Source organism: Gavia stellata, chromosome 3 (genome assembly GCF_030936135.1).
Source record: "Gavia stellata isolate bGavSte3 chromosome 3, bGavSte3.hap2, whole genome shotgun sequence".
NCBI classification, from domain to species: Eukaryota; Metazoa; Chordata; class Aves; order Gaviiformes; family Gaviidae; genus Gavia; species Gavia stellata.
In genome coordinates, this window is record NC_082596.1 from 4,848,681 (window position 1) to 4,868,553 (window position 19,873).

At 39.1% G+C, this 19,873-nt stretch overlaps 1 protein-coding gene across 26 annotated transcripts in view; it reads left to right on the forward strand.

The window, feature by feature from the left end:
• PTK2 (protein tyrosine kinase 2) overlaps positions 1-19,873 on the forward strand; it is a 181,259-nt gene that overhangs the window by 67,844 nt on the left and 93,542 nt on the right. For all 26 annotated transcript variants that reach the window (XM_059836000.1, XM_059835977.1, XM_059836001.1 and 23 more), the window contains one exon: positions 4,429-4,516. In XM_059836000.1, coding sequence (XP_059691983.1) covers positions 4,429-4,516 — 88 coding nt within the window. The remainder of the gene's footprint in view (positions 1-4,428; positions 4,517-19,873) is intronic.

The window sequence follows — 19,873 nt, forward strand, 5'->3', positions numbered from 1 at the left end:
GCAGCAAGTAGAATAGTAGTCTTCTGGTTTTATCAAATATAAGGGAAGTGATCATCAGCTGGGGTACTTGCTCAAAAAGCAGACCTGGTTTGTGAGAAAGGGACTTGTCACCCTCATCAGTTGGCTGCATTTCAAAGACAGTAGAATTAGAGAATTTTGAAAATCAAGCCCATCCTTGAGTTGGCCTTTGGAAGTCAGCTGCTTCATTCCCATAGGCGTAGTCAGAGAGTAGGTTATAAATAGGTAATGAAGGTCACTCTCAGTGACTGTCCCAGGCAAGCTGTTTTGCCTTACCTGCTTTTCTCATGAGATCCTGTTGCAAAAAGCAATACTTGTCATGGCTGCTCAGTTAAGAAGACAAGTCCGTGTAAAAAGAGAAAGGTTGATTTTCCTTTTTTTTTTTAAATCCCAGAGAGTAAAGGTGTTCTACATCCTGGTCTAGATCAGGGTGACTGAGACAATATGTATGCTACTGAAGGTCTGAGATCGGTTCCGCATGCATTTCTTCAGGCCTGAATGGTCTCTGATTGTTGGCTTGTAGGATGACTGAAAAATAGGGAAAGAGGTGGGGTGGAATGGCTGCCAGTATTTGGGCAATATTTGTTCTTAATACATTGGGAGGCCAAATAAAGGATTCTTTTAATTTGTATAGTGTGAAAAAAATTTAACCCCATCTTCAGTATCTGTTGTTTAAATAAGGTATCTGAAACGCATTCATTGAATCATAACACTTCCAGGATTTAGATGGTCCTTTTGGTCAGGTACTTGATACCCCTGTGGTGGATTGACCTTGGCTGGCTGCCAGACCCCCACCCAGCCCCTCTCACTCTCTCCTCAACAGGACAGGGAGAAAATAAAATGAAAAAAACTGTGTGTCAAGAATAAAGATAGAACACTTACCACGTATGGTCAAAGGCAAAACAGACTCAAATTCAGGAAAATTAATTTAATTTCTTGCCAAATAAAAACAGAGCTGGATGGTGAGAAACAAAGACAAAGATTAAAACACCCCCACTCTCCCCCATTCCCAGCTTCACCCCTCCACTCCCGACTCCTCTCCCCGCGAGGGGCGCAGGGGGTGGGATGGGGGTTGCGGTCAGTCCACCACAGCCCCTCGGGGCCGCTCCTCCCTCCTCACACCTCTCCCTGCTCCAGCGCGGGCCCTTCCCCGGGCTGCAGTCCTGCCGGGACAACCTGCTCCCGCCTGGGCTCTCCCTCCAGGGCCGCGGCTCCTGCGGGAAAGATCCCCCGGCTGCGGCTGCGGCTGCGGCGTGGGGCCCTCCCCGGGCTGCAGGGTGGGTCTCTGCTCCCGCGGGCTCTCTCCAGGGCTGCAGGGGATCCCTGCTCCGGGCCTGCAGCACCTCCTGCCCTCCTCCTGCTCCGGCCTCGGGCTCCCTCTGCTGCTGCTCCCTCCTCGGCTTCCTCCTCCTCTGCCTCTGCCGCCTTTGGCCCTTTCTGGAGCCTCTCTTCCCCCCGGCGCCCCCAGCTTGGCTGAGGGGCTCAGCTGTGTCCTGCGCTGGGGCCCGTGGAGCCGGCTGGGACCGGCTGGGACCGGCTGTGTCCGGCACGGGGCAGCCCCGGCCTCTCCCCACAGAGCCCGCCCTGCAGCCCCGCTGCCAGTGCCTGGGCATCCAGTACAGCTCTTTAGGGCAGGTACACTTACTAACTTCTTCTTCTTTGCTTTGAAAGCATTGAAAATATGTTGTCCATTAAGTGTCCCCCAGAAGTGCTGTGTGCTGGTATTCTGTCTCGTACACAAGCCAAGTACGTAGAAGTCCGTTCAGATAAAGCAGTAGCTTTGTGCCCAAGAAAGTGGCCTCTGTTAGTTTGCAAGATTCTGAATTTTCCTTAGTTGACTTTGCTGTCCGATTTATAAATTCTGTTGTGCCACGCTAATACCCTCGAGTTGCATGTCAGCCTTTGCTGTGTATTTGCCAGTCCCGCACAAAGATTAATCAGAACAATAATAAAAAAGGTGCCATATTTTGTATTAACATCCAGTGATCTAACAAAGCGCAGCTCCAATGGGAAAGGGTGAAATTGTGTTTTAATTAACCGTGAGATACTGCAATACGAATAACCAGTTACCCAGTCGCTGTCAAGTATCGGGTCAGTCATCTTTTCCTTGCTCAAAGGTTGGATCTTCACTTATGAATACTCTCTTTTTCCTGCCTGTTGTTTCATGCAGCAAGGCTTGGAAGGTGATGTGGAAGCTTGCTGCCACAGAGAGGAATTCGGATAGAAACGGATAAAGGATGAGGAGATAATAGCAGGAGAAAGTGCACCTGGGAAACAATGAGAAATCAATGAGGACAGTTTTCAGAGAACAGTGTTGATTTTAATCTTAAAATATAGAAAGACAACTAAAATGCGCTGCGTTATAAAGCCCAAAAAAATGCAAGCAAGTAATTTTTTTTACACATTTTTTTTTTATTCCATATCAGTCTCTGCAGTGGCGTTCAGCGGTAGATTTGAGGGGATATGGGAGAAGCAGACAATAGGGAAGGCTTTGCTTTTCTGCTTCTGGACAGTGTACTTGCGCTGCTTTCTTTCCCTAGCACTTAAACACCTGCAGGTACCGTTTGGCTTATAGCTAAAATTTTAGCAAATAACTAGAATATCTGCTATGTATGATGAAATGTAAACTCTGATCAGCAATAGAAGGTGATTCTGTGTGCCTTCTCAATTGAGAGTTTGTCTTAACTGTGACTTTGAATCTTTTTTTGTTTATACCTGTCTGTGCCGTTGTATCAGAGAATGGTTTGGGTTGGAGGACCTTTAAGGATCACCTAATCCAACCCCCCACCGTGAGCAGGGACATCTTTCACCAGATCAGGTTGCTCAAAGCCCCGTCCAACCTGACCATGAACACTTCCAATGATGCGACATCCACAACTTCTCTGGGCAGCCTGTTCCACCATCTCACCACCCTCATCATAAAAAATTTTCTTCCTTATGTCCAATCTGAATCTACCTTCTTCTGGTATCCCCTACCTCTCTTGTATATCATACTGTCTGAAGACTGTTTTTAAGTTTAAGAACACGTTTTCTGTACACAAGACGACTGAGCATGCATTTTCCTTTATGAAATAAACTTGTCATACCATGAAAAAACTTCATTCTAAGTATTCCTAGTTTGTATACAGTGTGTGTGCATGTGTTTAGAGGTTCTGTTTTCCTTATTTTAATGATTTTTAATGGGACAGTGTATTTTCAATGATTTCAAAGCAAAGAATACTGCAACTTCTTTTCGCAGTGGAATCCTAAGCAGCAGTAACTCCTAGTAACTTTTTCTCAAATCCCTGTATAAATCTTGATTACAGGCAGCCACATCACTTGCTGAAAAGAAGTTCTTGTCCTGCTGAAACCAACAGATTGAAATGTTGCAATATTTGCTCTTACCATCATGAGTAGATTGTTAAATATACTTTGGGGAAGGGCTGTAAAGAGTTTTATACTTAGGATATGCTGTATTGGCATATAGGATATGCTGTAAAGGGATGAGGACATTTATTACCAGAATTTCATTGCAGGAATGTGTTAGTGAAGGAAGCACACAGTGTGTGTCAGACATCGTGGGCTGTTACTGCAGGACAAGCAATAATACTGAATTTAGGGATTGGAAGCAGAAGTTCAGGGTTTAAGAAGGGATACAGATTTGGTATAGGTCATGAATCAAAGCTAGTTCTGAATCTGCCTCACTCCGTGTTGTACTATTAACTTGAAAAATACGATTGTCACGTTGAAAACTGGTTCATTCGGCTTTTGCATGCATCTTGATGATGAAGAAGGAAGTAGGAAAGCTTTTCAGAGAAATCCCTTCAAAACCTATGGAACAATTCAGTGGTGAATATTGCAGTGCTTGATCAGAGAAGGAGCGGAGTCGTGTTCCTTGAGTAACCCCTTGTTTTGTCTGTAGTATGTGGCTCCATGGTGAGTAACACCGGTTGCCACTCTCACTTGGAGCAGTGGAATCTGTGTTTTAAGTACCATGCTTGTGATAACCAAAGGTAAAAGCTGTTGCCAGGGGGTCATGTCAGTGGTTATGGCAGCTTATCTGCTGTTGTCACCTAATTGGGGCCTCCCTTCCCATGGATCTGGGCCTGATAGCTTATCTGCTCCAAGTCTTGATGCTTCAGTCCTCGAGAGCTTTGAGAGGCTTTGAGCCTCGAGCTTTGAGAAGGCAGCAGGGTTTTATGTCTGCTTCTATTACAAAGGCCCTTCGTAAACATCTTTATGAAATGTCAGGTACTATGTTCCGGTTTAGTTCTCTAAGTAGTCAAAAGAGGAAATTTTCCCTTAGTTTTCTGAGTTTGCTTTGATTTTATCCTTATTTTTAAGAATGTTTGAAGACATCTTTTATTTGTGAGGTAATCTCAATTACTGTTTTTGTCTCACTGCTTTAATTCTCTTTTTCTTGCTTCTCAGATATGAATTAAGAATTCGATATTTGCCAAAAGGATTTCTAAACCAGTTCACTGAGGACAAACCAACTCTAAATTTTTTCTATCAGCAGGTACGTTAAGTTCTACTACTTATTCTTTTGCTGAATTTGGAAAAATCTGGATTTGTTTATGCGGATAACATATTACTGCAGAAACAGAAATTGATAAAATTTAAGGTTGAATATATAAAGCAGAAAGGGCATGAAGCCCATGGCATCTCTCTCCTTGAGAAGTGGGGAGGATTATTTTCCAAAGACAAAATAATTCTGCATTGTCGTCTTGAGTCAGATAAAATTTACTGTTGTTCAGCTGGTTTCTTATAGTTATTTCACACTTTACTGAAGTGCTGAATTTCTTTATTTTTGCAAGCACAAATAAGTGGGCAGTTTCACTACAGCCATGGAATGTTTTTTCCACTCATGTTACTAGGTTATTTACTTGATTTGATTATCTCTTATTGATTAGTTAAACTGCTTAATAGTAAAAGTTTCTGTAAATTAAGCACATAAATCTTCATTTTGTTCACTTAAATAATTTTAATCTGCTTTTAGACTGGCAAATTCAAAGTAAAACTTCATGGGGGGTATCTTTTAGAGGAGTCTGGACTAGAATGGTTATAGTATCCCCTAACTTTAAGAATCCATGCATCCGTGAAAATTCAAACCTGAACTTACTTATTGGCTACTTGTTAGGTGGGTCTTTTCCAGTGTCTGGATGGTACGTTGTCTGTGTTCATACACTGTTCGTGCTTAACAAACAATTTGTGTAACTAATGGTGACAAGTTGGTGAACCGGATATGTTTTTATGTCATAGTTTTAAGCAATACTTTATACTACTGTATGGAGCATTAGTTTTAATCTAGGTTATTTAAAGGAGTCATTTTATGGAGTATTGTCACGATAGAGATGGAATAAGGTAGGAATGAGAGGCGGGGGAGAGGGCTTGTGGAGTGGGCTTTTGAAGTCAGCTGAAATGGCAGAACTCAAGAACTACACCGTGAAAGCTCTGGAGTTTTGTTTTGAAGTAGGAATTTATTTATTTTTTTACGTGATGTGTTTTGTTGTGTCGAAGGAAGAACAATACGTAGTGCTGATAATGTTACTCAAACCCCAAAGGCCTCTACCAAGGAAAACTATTCCCGTGGACTACTGTTCTTTTGTGTCTCTGCCATGTTAAAAAATATCCTGATCTTAGGTTGGTTGCTTGGGGCATACCATAATTCTTGAGTAACGTTCCATAAAATTAGGATATAACCGGAGCTGGTCCAAAGCGTGGCACTGTTCTGCCCTTGTGAACAGACAAGTTTGCAGATGAGGAGTCAGGAAACAGTTATTCTGATTAAGTTTTATTTTTAAGTTTCTAAAAAGAGGAAAACACAATCCTTCCCTCTGTCCTATACTTCATCTGAAAGCAGAATATAGAATTAACATGCTCATACTAATTCCTTAAATGTCTTCTATGCTTTATTGTACATGCACACATTCCTGCCTTAGGTAAATTACTTTTAATTTTTTAATGTGTGATGAAATTCTTGTATTCATGTATGATGGAGTTGACTTCTAAGAAGACAATTCAAGTGCAGTGCTTATCTGGACTTAGCATTCTCGTTTAACTGATCTGTGTGATACACTTGTTTCAGCCTAAAAATGGCTGGATTTTCGCAACTCTTTAGTACTGCCAGGGGTTCTTGTAGAAACAACAAAATCATGTTCCTTTTCACTTCAGAGGCAAGTGACTTCTTCATACTGGCTTTAAACATAGGAGGTTTGTGTTTTCCATGATGCAAAAGTGGGTGATAAGCTCCAAAATAATTTCCTGAACTCCATCATTTACCTATCCAAGAGCTGGGAAGCCTGCAACGTCCTCTCATTTGTGCCTCAGAGAACTATTTCTTTCAAGCAAGGCATTTAAAATGCCAGAGGAATATTTCTTAGCTTTTTCTGAGAAACACGTTTTTACTAAATTTGTGGAAATCATTAGAAACAGATACAAATGGCTCAGAATAGCAAGAACGTTTATGAAGGTCGGCAGGAACCAGTATGCAAAAGTGACAGCTGCATGTATCTGACGATGCCCTGAATCCTGGTTCTATTATAAAATTAAAATAAGAGGTTCTTGCCTCCTTGCTCTGCACACCATACCATTTTTTTTTTCTCTTCCCCTTTCTTCTCCACCTCATTGTGAGGTATTTCTAAATCCAGTTCTTCAAAAGTCACTGTTCTTCCTTCTGGGGTGCTGCAAGGTATTTGGGTCTTCATTGTCATGAAAATCAGGTGCACGACTTTTCAGAGCCGCCGTGATTCTGGTTTGCTCCATAAGTCTCACTTGGCCTCTTGAATACATTAGGACAATGACTTTTATCTGGTAAAGTGTTAGGGCAACCCCACTGACTTGCAAAAAGAAGGCAGGAAAAGAATTTGAGCAGTAACGCTGCATCGTAAACCAGACCTAAACCAGAGGGGGATGTGGAAAAACAAGGAAAGATGATTTTTCTCATTCTGTTCCTCTCTCATTCCCGCAACATTTTAACATGCTCTTTTGCTAACTACAGCTCACAAGCTCATGTTGTATATAGGCAAGAACAACAGAATGTACGTAAATCTTACATGCATTGTAGATATCTTGAGCTTTCTGCACAGAGATAACTATGTTAGAGATAATGAACATAGGACCCAGTTACAGAATTAAAAAAACACAACAGAATAACACTTCTGTAATCAGATTGGCTTTCGTAGATGTAAAAGTCAAATGCATTGTCGTCTCGTGTGTTACAAATGAAAAAAAAAAAAGATTTTTAGGACCAGATGCTGACCATGACTAAATCTTTTTTTTTTTCCACGATGAGGCTGAGAACCTGTTACTAACTTGATAACATCTAAACACATGTTGTCTGACTTATTAAAAATGTAGAACATCAAATTAAAAAGTTCATGGAGAAGGAAAAAAATACGGTGACCTCTGTCATCCATGAATTGTCCATGGATTTTAGAAAATATAATTAATTTCTTTAATTGGAGTTGCAGAGCAGCAGTATTGTTGAAAAACAAGCTGAAAGTTTGAGTAAGAGACTGAATTCTCAAGTGATCTTTACCTTCCAGAAAAGCACAGAACACTTGTAAAGATAACAAAATATTACCTTAATTGCTGTCAACAGACACAGTTTATTCATACGGTCAACCCAAACCACAATTATCAGGCTGTTAAACTGAAAACTGGCACACGTTTGGAACGTCACATGCATGACTACTCCCATTCACTTCAATGAGCGCATTGCCCAGTATAAATTGGTGCAAGCATTTAAGTCTTCTCAGCTTGGACTTAATATGTGAAATCTTTTTGTTTGTTTGTTTAGGTTTTTTTCCTTAATTTTGAGTATTTTAAGGGTGCTGTGACCTTTCTTTGTTTTGGATATTCTTTATTTTTAAGAGTCTTGAACAAATCAAGAACCTAATAAGCAGAACTTCGTAGCTTGATGTACAGCCGTTTGTAATCAGTGGCGGTCATTCTGCCATCTGCAGTGGGCGTAAGCTGTTCTAATTGGAAGTATAAAAGCAGGGCACTTAACGAGACTTTTCGTAAGAGTGCCCCTGGTTTGCGGTCTGTACAGCAAAGTATTAAAATTAGTGTGTGTGAGGGAGGGGAACCATGTAACTTGTTTGTAACGTCAGAATTAGTCATACTGATACTGATACCATGCAGTTTGTTGAAGCATCTGTGTTTCAGGTGGTGCTTTGAGACTTGAGATGGGGGAGAGGCTGATGCTTAGGCCATTCCTCTTGACTGGAGGAACTGTGTGTTGAAGACATGTCGGTTTACATCCCAGTTGAAAGCTCTGATCAACAGACTAATGCTGGAATTGTGTCTTTTTTTACTGGTCTGTTTGGAAGGTGTCAAAGGTGGGGGATGACAGGTCTTCAGAGGTGTCTCCTCTTTTTTTTCATTAAGTGGATTATTACTCCCCTGAGCCCAGCTGCTTACAATTTCAGACAAATTAGGCAAATTGGATCCCACCCAGTGTTGTTTGAATTGTGAGGTTACAGTATTAAAAAATCAGAAGATGCCAGATTTATGGTTGTCTGCACAGTTGGCAGATGCTTGCTGCGTAGGTTTTATGTGCCAGCCTTCAGTTGTGTCCCGTGGTATTGTATACCCAAATCTGAACCAAAGGGAGCTCTAACCCCACCCCCAAAACCTTAAACATGAAGTACACAAGATTGCTGAGTAAAAGTACTGTAAGTTAATTTTTATCAGTAAGTAACCTCCTTTTTTTTTGGTTCAGTGGACTGTTTTGTAAGTCTCAAAAGAATACTGATACCTAGCTTTTCTATGAATTTTTGCCATTTTTCAAGAAAACTTCAGAGGAAACAAGCGTAAGGGTACAAAAGGAGAATTAAAAATTGGAGTTTTTCAAGTAATGAAAATTAGACTTCACATTTTTCTTGCACTTTTTGGGAGTATTTCCAGTCACTTTAAACAAGTTTTGGTGAAATTCATTGCAAGTGTCTTCCTTTCCCTCTGTTCCAGTGACATGGCTGTTGGAAGGTGGACATAAAGGGGACAGGCTTCTCCCTTTTCCCTTAATAGCTGAATGAGGAACGAAAGCCATATCTCACATCGAGCTAGAATACAGCTTTTAAAAACATTCATATAATGAGAATCAGACGTAAGCTACTTGAATTGCCCTCCCTTTTATTGTGGGACAAGAGCCTGCACACATTTATCCTTGAATAACATGTTAGCCCCCGGTAATTGGAGATGGTTTATCCCTTGATGAAAAGGGAATAAGCATCTGTATGGTGGGGGGGGGGAAACCAGCTCTTAGGCATCAGCTGTTCCATTGTTGCTGTCCTTGTGCTTCAAACAGAAGACTTACTTAAAGTAACTTTTTGCAGTTTTTTAGATCCTGAAGAACAAGAAGAGGTCGTTTTTATCAGCATAGAATTTTTCTCTATGCTGCCTTATTTAGCCTGCAGCGTGGAGCTGTCCTGGAGGTGTACATATATATATAATAAAGGAGACCATAGGACTGGACCATGTTTTGGTTTTGCTTTTAAAATGAACCAAAGTTTGTGTAATGCACGAGAGAAGGAATTGCAAGCAGAGAGAGGATGATCTCAAAGTTAGGGCAGGTAAATGATGTTCTGCAAAAATCGAGCTGAGTTCTATGCCACAGGGATTCTGTGTTTCCCCAGACAAGTACAATGCAGGTTCATTTTCATAAGAAAACTGTTTTTAAAAAGGAAAGGGGAAAAAAGTAATGCTTGTTTTCTTCTAAAAAGAAGAAGGAAAAAGAAAATTCTCTAAAGAAAGAGGAGGCAAAGTTTCTTCTGGACAAATGGCACTTTCTTCTCTGTCTTTGTAGTGTGCCTGGAGACAATGTTAACACTTAAAATGTATTTCCTTAAATGAAAATACTTTTATATTGTGGCAGATAAATGCATCATGCAAATTAAATGATTTTTGTAACACTGTCCCCCAACATGTAGGAAATTTCAAGTCCAGGCAATTTCTGTAATAACTTAATGATTAAAGTTTTATAAGGCTTAGGTGCATGAGATATAATTTGAAGTGCAGGCTGGGAATTAGACTCTTTAACCTAATTAAATAACAATGTCTTTTATACCCTAATAAAAATAGGAGACCTAAAGCAAATGACTTTGACAGGAAAAGCTTTGAAGAAAATCGAGGACACAGGGAGAGAAGCTGGCATTGTTCCTGATATTGGCAGCCTGTTCAAAACAAAAAAAGATCTTTCAGGAAGAGTTAATGGTTGACACATAAACTGTGCCCTAAAGGGAAGTGGTAATAAATGTAAAAATTGCAGCTGCTTCAAAAGCTATTAAAAAAATATTTTTTAAAAAATGATAAGATTATAAATCAAACTGAACATCACCTGTCTGCTCCTTGTAAAAGTAATTATAAGTGAGATGTCCTTTACAGGGGTCGGTTTCTTGAAATTGCAAAAATTCACAATTCCTCATAAAGTACTCATTTTTTGAGTATCAAAGTTGATTTACACTCTCAAAATTATGCTGATGTTCTTGTAGATCTTGCTGTTTGTATCATTGTGTAGCTACTTTGGTATCTCCCAAATGTTCTGTGTCAAATGTCTGCTTTCTGTTAGCAGTGCTATATGATAGGAATGTAAAACATACTCATATTCCTAAATACCTCTTCAATAGTCAGCCTAGCTCAGTCCAAAGCAAAATGGCTGCTTTGATTTGAAATTTCCACCTGTCTACCAGCGTGGTGAAAATAGTGCTTGTGGGCTTTCTTGCAATGTCAATTACTCTTAATTCAAGACGATAAATTTAAAATGCTCAGGACAGGTTTCCATGTACTGATGCGTGGATATGTCTTTGTTATTAATCTTGAACAAAATGTTATTCCGATTAGTGGATTAGGTTGCATATAACGTACATCAGACCTAAAAAAAAAAAAAAAAGTTGACTCACATTGATTCTTGGACTCATTTGTTCTGGAAAAGCAAAATTCTGTGTCGAAGAGGAGAAGTATAAAATTAGCTGTTAGCAAGGCACGCTTAGTAGGTTGAGTACTATATGGCTCCCAAGAGTATAGTCCTACTTTATCGAAGATCTGAGAGGCAGCAGCGTATGTTGCAGTGACATCTGGAGATCAGCCCACTCGGACAGAAGGGATCATTTTTAGCCATTCTGTCCCTAACAATGCCTCGTCAGAAGTTGATTTTCCCCCCACCCCATCTCTAATGCCCTTATTATTAACAGAGGAGCTTCCAAAATTAGTTAGAGATGTCAAAGTTCACCTCTAGATAATACAGAGACTGTGACCTTGGAAGACGAAGAGGAGGAGCAGCTGAGGGCAGATGGTAAATTAATGTTATCCTGATACTGAATCAGTGCTTTTAACTCCACTAGAAAAGGCCAAAGCCTTAATTTTCCCTAATGTAGACTTATCTTCTATAATAAATCTAATATTATCAGATGGATAAATAGGGGTGGAAGCACATATGTGTTTCCCTCCTGTGCATATTTTAAAAAGTACCATTACGATCATTAAGGTGGCTCCTAAAAATACTGATGACGTTAGAAGCATGCTTTGGGCTTTTGTGCATATGGTACTTCATTCAGAGCAGATGAGGCGCAAATCTTTGAGGGTTAATTTTGCGTAAGATTTCTGAAACTAGTTATGTGGGTTGGGACCCTGCTCTTTCAAGCTGATTCTTCTGATTCTGTAGTGAAGAGAATTCAGTGTCCTACGGGAACCTGCTGTTGGTAAACGAGGGTGGACTCCACTGTGGAAAGTTGGAGGAGCTATCTTCTTTCGCTGTTCGGTGACTACAGGTGCAAGCAATGAATGGGGTAACTGTTCCACATTCATCTAATGATGTATCTGTCCCAGGGCACGCTACAGCATTTCTGTGGTGCATTTAACACTGCAAGACAGATTACAGAATATTTGAGATAACTGTGTCTGATAGGGTACCACAGAAGGGCTGTGTTCTGGATCGTGGTGGACTTGCGTCTGGTACCTGCTGCAAGTGAGGAACAAAATGTAGTCTGAACAGGAGTACTTTGAAGATGGAGCAACTTTGTTCATGTTGAATGCGAAACTGTGGGGAAAACAAATGCGGTATGTGCTACAGTCGTTGTCTTGATCACATAAATAGTTGCTGAAGATCAGCTCTTCCGATGAATATACTGAGGTATTCTGGACTTTCATGTTACAGAAGCTGGAATTCAAGAGTTGGTAAATTCAGACAAAATTTCGCTGGACTTTCGTAGGATTGATGTCACCAGAAGTGTTGTGTGTTAGTGTAATACAAAGATCCTGATGAACAGTGGTGGTGGTGGCTGAGAAGTGAGCTATTACATACAAAAAGCAAACACCAAAATACCTTCAGGTATTAGAAACTGGCATGTTTAAAAGCAGGTGCTAGAACATACCTGAGCTGTTAAAAAGGAGACTAAATAAATAATTACTGCAGATAAAGGATGGTTAAGAGGAAGGTTGTATTCGTTGATAGAAATGTCACTAAGCACAAGTACGTAATTTCTGAATATAAAACACACCAGCTAAAAATACCTGGATAGAATAAATGGATAGGGAGAAAACGATGTAATGTGAATCTTTGCTTTCCATGCTTCGTTAAACTATTATAATTACAATTCTTATGCTACTTACTAAATGGGAGTACAGAAGACATTTTGTTTGTTTGTTTGCTTATATAAATATCTTAAGTGTTGTGGTGGTGATTTTTTTTTTAGTTATGCACTTAACTCTTTAGGGGGTACTTAATCACTGAAGTGCTGTTTAAATGCAGTTTTCAAAGCAATGCCAATTTGAATAAAAATAAATAAAACAGGACTAAGTTGTGTAAGTAGGTCATAGCCATTGAAAGTAAAGCAAGAGAAATAGATTGCTTATTTTTAAACTGTCCTCCTGAAAAATTGGAGATTATCCTGTGGGAAATTTCTTGGAAACATTAAATGAGCTGGGAAAGCCAGTGTAATGGCTAATTATTGGTATTCGCCCTTTTTGAGACACCATTTGATAGTACTGTTGCGAAAGAATTTCCACAGTAGTTAATGCTTGAAAAGAAAACTCAGTAGAAAGTTTGATAATTTTTTTTAATAATTTCTAAGGATATAAACAAATTTAAACCTAAAATATATTTTTAAGACACAGCAAGTAGGGTTTTTTAAATCCCTAAACTCCTGGAAAACATTCAGTACTAAGTGCAGAACAATTTTACTCTTGTTCTTAATAAAGAAATTTAAATCCAGTGTGGTGTTTTTATGAACTGCACTGGCAAGATGGCTTGTCAGCCTGAGTGAACGTTTTTCTGAAATACTGCAGCTGCATAAAAAAATCGTGTGCAGAAAAATGAAGCAGATGGCTTTTGAAAGTAGCAGCTGGTATATAAAATACAGGGCCTGTGATAGATTTCTTCTTAAATCATGTGTGCTAGTGTAGGGCTATTCTCTAATCTCTCAGTCTTCACAAACATGGGCTTTCCTCTGTCTCCAGTTTTTATTTTAAATTATACCAGCTGGAATTTGCTAGCCATTTATATAGCTAGGAAATTGCCCATTATTTCCTAGTAAATTTGGAGAAGTTAGAAGTTACACCATCAGTAATTTGCTCATTCAAGTTAAAGAACAAACATTTTAGAAGTCTGACATCAGAAATGAAACTGAGCTTTTGTTTACGTGCCTGTCTTCCTTGTGGAAAAAGCTTATTAGTTCATGGTTCAATGTTCATCTCCTTTCTTTTCTTATGATTTAAGAGTATCTTTGAACTTCGAACGCTCAAAAGACTGGAGACATAAGAGACATTTTTGTTCTGGCTAACCAATGAAGAATAGTGATGAAAAAATTTTTAAAAATTTTGGTGAGAAAAGAAGGTAAATAAACTGAATTCTCACTGAATATCAGGGCATTAATATGTTAAGAAATACATTATGAAATAGGATTATGTTGAACTTCAAAATTCTTGTTTGTTATAAATACTACTGCCCTTTCTAAGCATGTATTCACTGAACACAGGTAATATATGTTGGGAGGGAGTGACAGTTTTGTTTCACTTTTTGTTCTATCAGGACATGTAAAAGGCTTCTTTTTCCTACCTTTGAGAGGTGTATTTACGCTTGGCATTCATGTTTTCCACATATTGCATCCCTTCCTCGTAGGAGACTGTAGCTATCTTGACCAAGAAGTTAACTACAAATGTGAAGCGTAGAACATGCTTTGATTTATATTTGCCAGCCTGCGAACGAGCAAATGCAAGTACAGTTAGTTCTAACACTGACATTGTCGTGGTTCTCGTCTAGAAGCCTGAAGTAGTTTGCATTTCCTTTATACCATGTTTAATGGAACTTAAGTAGACTAATCCTTTTCCCGCCAAAGCGTGTACACCTGCTTGACTATAAATCTGATTTAAACTTGTTAGAACATTTACAAAAAAAAATCTGAGCAAAAAGGTGCTTGAAATCAACACCGCAGTCTGCAGCAAGAAATTATTTTTGTCTCTATCCTCCTTTAAACTGTTTTCCAATATGTTTTTCTCTGCAAGTCCAGATAAGCACATTCTGCTAGAATGCCAAGTAGGTAAATAAGTGGAAGTGTGTTGCAAACAATATAAACCAGTCAGTCACTTAAGACACAATGTTTTGGGGTTTTTACTGTTACCAAATAAGAATTATATAGGCTTTTAGCAATATAACACTTGCACTCGTAATCCTAGTGTAAATCTAAGAGTTTGTCTTGTTAATCTTTTTCATTTTTGTTGCTAAAACATTGTGACCATGAAGCATTTGAGATGACTGCAGGCTTCACGTAGTCTTACCGTTGCCAGAGCATCTGGTCTCTAGTATGTGGTGTAACTGAAGTAATGCCACACAGGTTTAGCAGGAGTACTTTAAAGGCTTCGTTGGGTTGGTGGAAATCAGTAAGTGTTGCTGCTTTGCTGATTCTTATTTGGCCGTTTGTTTTTTTTGGGGTGGCTTTTTCAAAACATTTGTGTTCTCTTACAAATGAGGTAAAATTAAGTTGTATTAAATAGCGTCCTACAATTTTTTTCTGATTTAGCCTTTGGAGAGATCCCATTCTGAACAATTAAAATGGGGAGCAGAACAACAGCAGTGGTACTTGATCTGCTTGAAGAGTATATATATCTTGATGACTCTTCAGCCTTCCTCCAGACATTGCATACTGTTAACTGAACTTCCAAGCTGTAAGTAAAGGTCTGCACATGCCACCAAAGAGGGCAGTTCTGCAGGTGTAACATGAGCTCATAGATAACGGTATCTCCAAAACCCGCAGATCAGGATTCATCCTCCCTCTTAACATACTACTTCTGAATTTGTAGTAAACAGAAAAAAATGGTATAATTCTTTAAATTTGTCGGAGTTTCATTTTTGTGTCTTTGTATGTATATAGGCTTTATGCTCTTAAAGATAGGGCCTTTTTTCTCTTAGACAAAAAATATTCTCTTTTCTCTCATTTAACTGTATAAACAACAATAATAATAAAAGTAATAATTGAGCAAACACAGAAGACTTCTAGGAAAACTTCAATTGCCCTGTGGCAGTGTGCTTAATTACCATTAAATTATCTCTTGCGTCTCTTCCATTTAATATTTGTTCAGGCTTTTTCCTTAGGAGGTTATGCAGCTTGTGCTGAACCTCTTGCAAAATTCTTATCTAATCTTTGCACGAGCATTAGTTCATGCATAGATCTAATGCCATCTCAAAGAGAATAGTCAAGAAAAATTAAAGGTGATAAGAGAAGTTCTCATTAGTATTCTGGGAGTAGAAATTGAATCTGCTTCCCCCCCCTTAGACTCGCTGAAATTTAAAGAAGAATTTGTGCGGACAGGTTTCTGAAAAAAGCAAGATAAAATTAATTCCTTCTATCAATTTATTACCTTTGCTATCCATAATAGGACACTGCTCAATCTAATTAGACCACAAGATTATGGCCATAGGCTTCCTGAAGCTTACAGTCTCTTTGTATACCTTCCAAAGTTTAAACATAAAAATAAATAGGTGTATATAATGTGTATGCAGTGCTTTATGATAATCAAGTGCAGCTATTAATCTTGATGAGAGGATATAATGACTGATTTTGTGAACACTGCTAATAGTCACTTGTGGACACTGAAGGAGGGTGTTTTTTCTATGATTTCATCTCACTTTTTAGGCAGATAAAGGCATTTTTATCCCACTGTTCAGGTTGAATAATGTAGTGAATTTGAAAGACTTGAAAATCCATGTTACTGTACCAAGGAACTACAGAAACACCAGCCCCACACACACACCACCCCCCCAGCAATAAATCAGCAAGGAAGAGTCTCTGTTGGCTGAGACGTGAGGTGGAAGCAATATATGTAATGTACTCCACCTGTATGAAATACCTGTGTTTGTCCATTTCTTCTGGACTGGGATGTGCAAAAAACCTCTTTTTTCTGCTTGTCACACAAACAAAATTAAGCACTCAAGTAGGCAACTGTCTGCTTGCAGCATTATGGTGAAAATGTCACTTTTGTCTGGCAAGTAAGCTGAGAATTTTCACAATACTTTTTTTTTTTTCTTCCAAATTGTTGGGATCAGGAGGGTTTTAAAAATTTTCTTAGTCAAGTTCTGGTGCTTGTAGTTGCAGAGTCAAACTGGGAAAACATGACTGGAATTTGTGAAAGCTCCCAAGCCTGAGGGCAAGAGGAAAGAAACTCCAAATTTTAAATGTTTGGGTAATGTTGCTTATTTATTTATGGAATAGTCCTTACTTGAGGCTAGCAGCATTTTAAAATATGTTTGCATGAAACTGAAGATGTTCTTAAGCTGTTTAGTTTAACAAATGAAGTACTTCAGTACTGGGATCTACAAGGCAATGAGCTGTGAAAATAAATGAATACAAATTTGATCATGATATACTACTAGTCTCAAATTAGCATAGTTTCTGCAATGGGAAGCTTTATATGTCAGGATTGAAAAAATACTTTGCTACAGTCAGTTCTTCTTAGTGTCTGAATGCCTCAAGGTGGATAACAGCTCTGAAATGTCCTGGTGATGCAACATTGTTGAAATGGTTCAAAAAATCGAATGTGTAGTTTAAAAAAAGAAAAAGTTTAATTAAATATAAGTGAACTAGCCAATGCATATTTGATTTGGGTGGATGTAAGGCAGGCTAGCTAATGGATATCATGAACAGGTATGTTAGCTTTTTAGGTGAAGTAACTTGGCCTGCACATGAAGGTGAATTCTCAAAAAAGGGTAGGAGAATGAAATGAAAGCTTGTATTGTAAAGCACAATTTAAGTTCATTAAACCTCAGTATGGATGATATAAACAAGAAGTAGTTTATAGTTTCTTGTAACTTACACGTTTCTGGAATACGGGCATCCATATAAGAACTGAACTCACGTAGAATTTGCATTTTCAGTTTCTTTCTTACTTTTCAAATATGCCCATGTAGACTTGGGGACAAAGAGTACTATTGTGTTGTTTGCCACTGTGGGTACTGCAGAGGTCGTTTATGGTAATACCATGGGAGCCTGGAAAGTATATTCATGATTTAAATACTCTGAGCTTGGGTCTGACAGGTTTAATGCAGGACGGGTTTCATATCCTTACTGATGAACAGAAGTTCTAATTTAATTTTCTGTTTAAGTTACTACATTGTGCCATTTATGAGGGCATCTAGATGGTAGTTCATCTCTGCATTCTTTGTCTTGTTTCCAGAAGTGCCCTTTCCGGGGAAACTTCTTCCCATTTTGGCACTTGATGATACTGAGCAGTACAGACTGGTCAGAAATGCCCAAACTTCTGGATTGCATTTCTTGAAAATGCCTCCAGCCATTGTAACGACTTTGAGTACAAGACAGGTCGAGCTTCTGCAGAGAGTCCAGTGAAGGCCACAAAGATGATGGAGAGATGCTCCAGGCCCTTCTAGGAGAGGCTGAGAGAGCTGGGACTGTTTAGCCTGGAGAAGAGAAGGCTCAGGCAGGATCTTAATCAATGTCTATAAATACCTGAAGGGAGGGGGCAAAGAGGATGGAGCCAGGCTCTTTCCAGTGGTGCCCAGTGACAGGACAAGAGGCAGTGGGCACAAACTGAAATGCAGGAGGGTCGCTCTGAACATCAGGAAACTTTTTCTTTTTTTTTTTTTTTGCTGTGAGGGTGGATGACTGAGCGCTGGCACAGGTTGCCCAGGGAGGTTGTAGAGTCTTCATCCTTGCAGATAGTCAGAAGCCATCTGGACCCGGTCCTGGGCAGCTGGCTCTGGGTGGCCCTGCTTGAGCAGGGGGTTGGACCAGGTGACCTCCAGACGTTCCTTCCCTGGGTGATTCTGGGTGATGCAGATGGGAGAACTCTTCAGTCACTTTATAACATCAGGCAGTGTTTTACACCTTATGCTGAAGAATAGGACCTTAACTTCTCTCTGCAGAAAATATTTCTGCAATGCCTTCTTTGCTGAGTCTTTCAGATGAGTGGAATGTATGTGCCCTATCTTACAAATAAATAGATAACATGACACATACTGTAGATACACATAGTATGTGTGGTCATGTAACTGACAGTTCTCGCTGATTTATACATGGTTGTTTGTAAACGATTTCATAAATTAGAAGATGTTTCATCCATTAGAGCAATGATTACTTGACTAACACGTAGGTCTCTGCACTTGGGGACCTTCATGGTTTTGAATGAAAATAGAGAATCAAAACATCTTGACTTCTTGGAAGACACATATCTCTCAGTTGTAATTACCAGATATATAGAGTCTGTGGTTTTGGTGGCCTTTTTTTTAACCTTTAATCAGATAAATCTTTGTAAACGTTACCGGAAAAACTCAAATAGAATGCTGTTTCACATGAGAAGTTACTTTTTAATTGTAAGCGTAACGAAGAAAAAGGCAATTATTCTACATATTTTAATTTGTGTATTACTACCATGGGAATAAAGAATGACTGTTTCCTTATATGTATACAAATTGCAAACTACATGATGCTGAAGGACAATTATTTATTCTCCTGTCTCTCTGGTTAGTATTTGTAGGAGTTGAATTGAGAAGAGTTAAAAGCTTATTATTTTGTCATGTTGAGTACCTGGATGAGTCCAAATGCAAGAAGCTTTCTCCTGATGTTGCAGCTATTATAATAATTCATATTCTCACTCTCTCACAGTTTATCATATTTCTTCTTTCACATCTTTCAGTAACAAATTAAAATCTTTCATGCACTTCGTAACTAGGAAGGTCTCATGTATTTGTTGCTTTGCAGTCTAGGGCTGGATCCAGCTGTCATATTGGTGGTGAGGGAATGCTGTGGTGCATGGTATGTGTTACTGGGAGGATGCTGACTGGAGAGGACTTCCAGCTGTTGAATCTGCTGCTGTACTTCCTTGTCTTTTTAAATTATGAATTTCATAGCAGTAGCAGTTTGAAATAGTTCTTCTTACAACTTGTCATCACTCAAAAAACATTTTCTGAAGTGTATTTCTTTGATAATGTATAATCTCCTCTTTGAGTCATGGATTTTTGTGATATTTCAGGACTGGCTGCAACTTTAGGATCTTAGGCTTTAGGATCTCAATAGCAAGTTTATGATTTCATAAGATAGAGGATAACGTGAGCCATTAAAGAAAAGTTGTGCTTCTGCAGAGATATGTTACTGGTACAAACCACCTGTTGCATGGAAGACAGGATTTGCAGAGTGAAGTTCTTCAGCACTAGTTCCGTTCTCTCGTATTGTCTTTTTTTGGTAATAATTGTATAAATTACTTACTCCAATGTGGTGAAAGTATTACCTAAAAAGGTGGCTTGCTGTCTACATCGATGTTAGTAAATAAAACAAGCCCAGGACACGTGATGAAACTTTGACCCACCATAGTTCATCTTGTTGAATACTTGGCATGCTCTGTGGTACGTCTTTCGCACATGCCGCTGTAC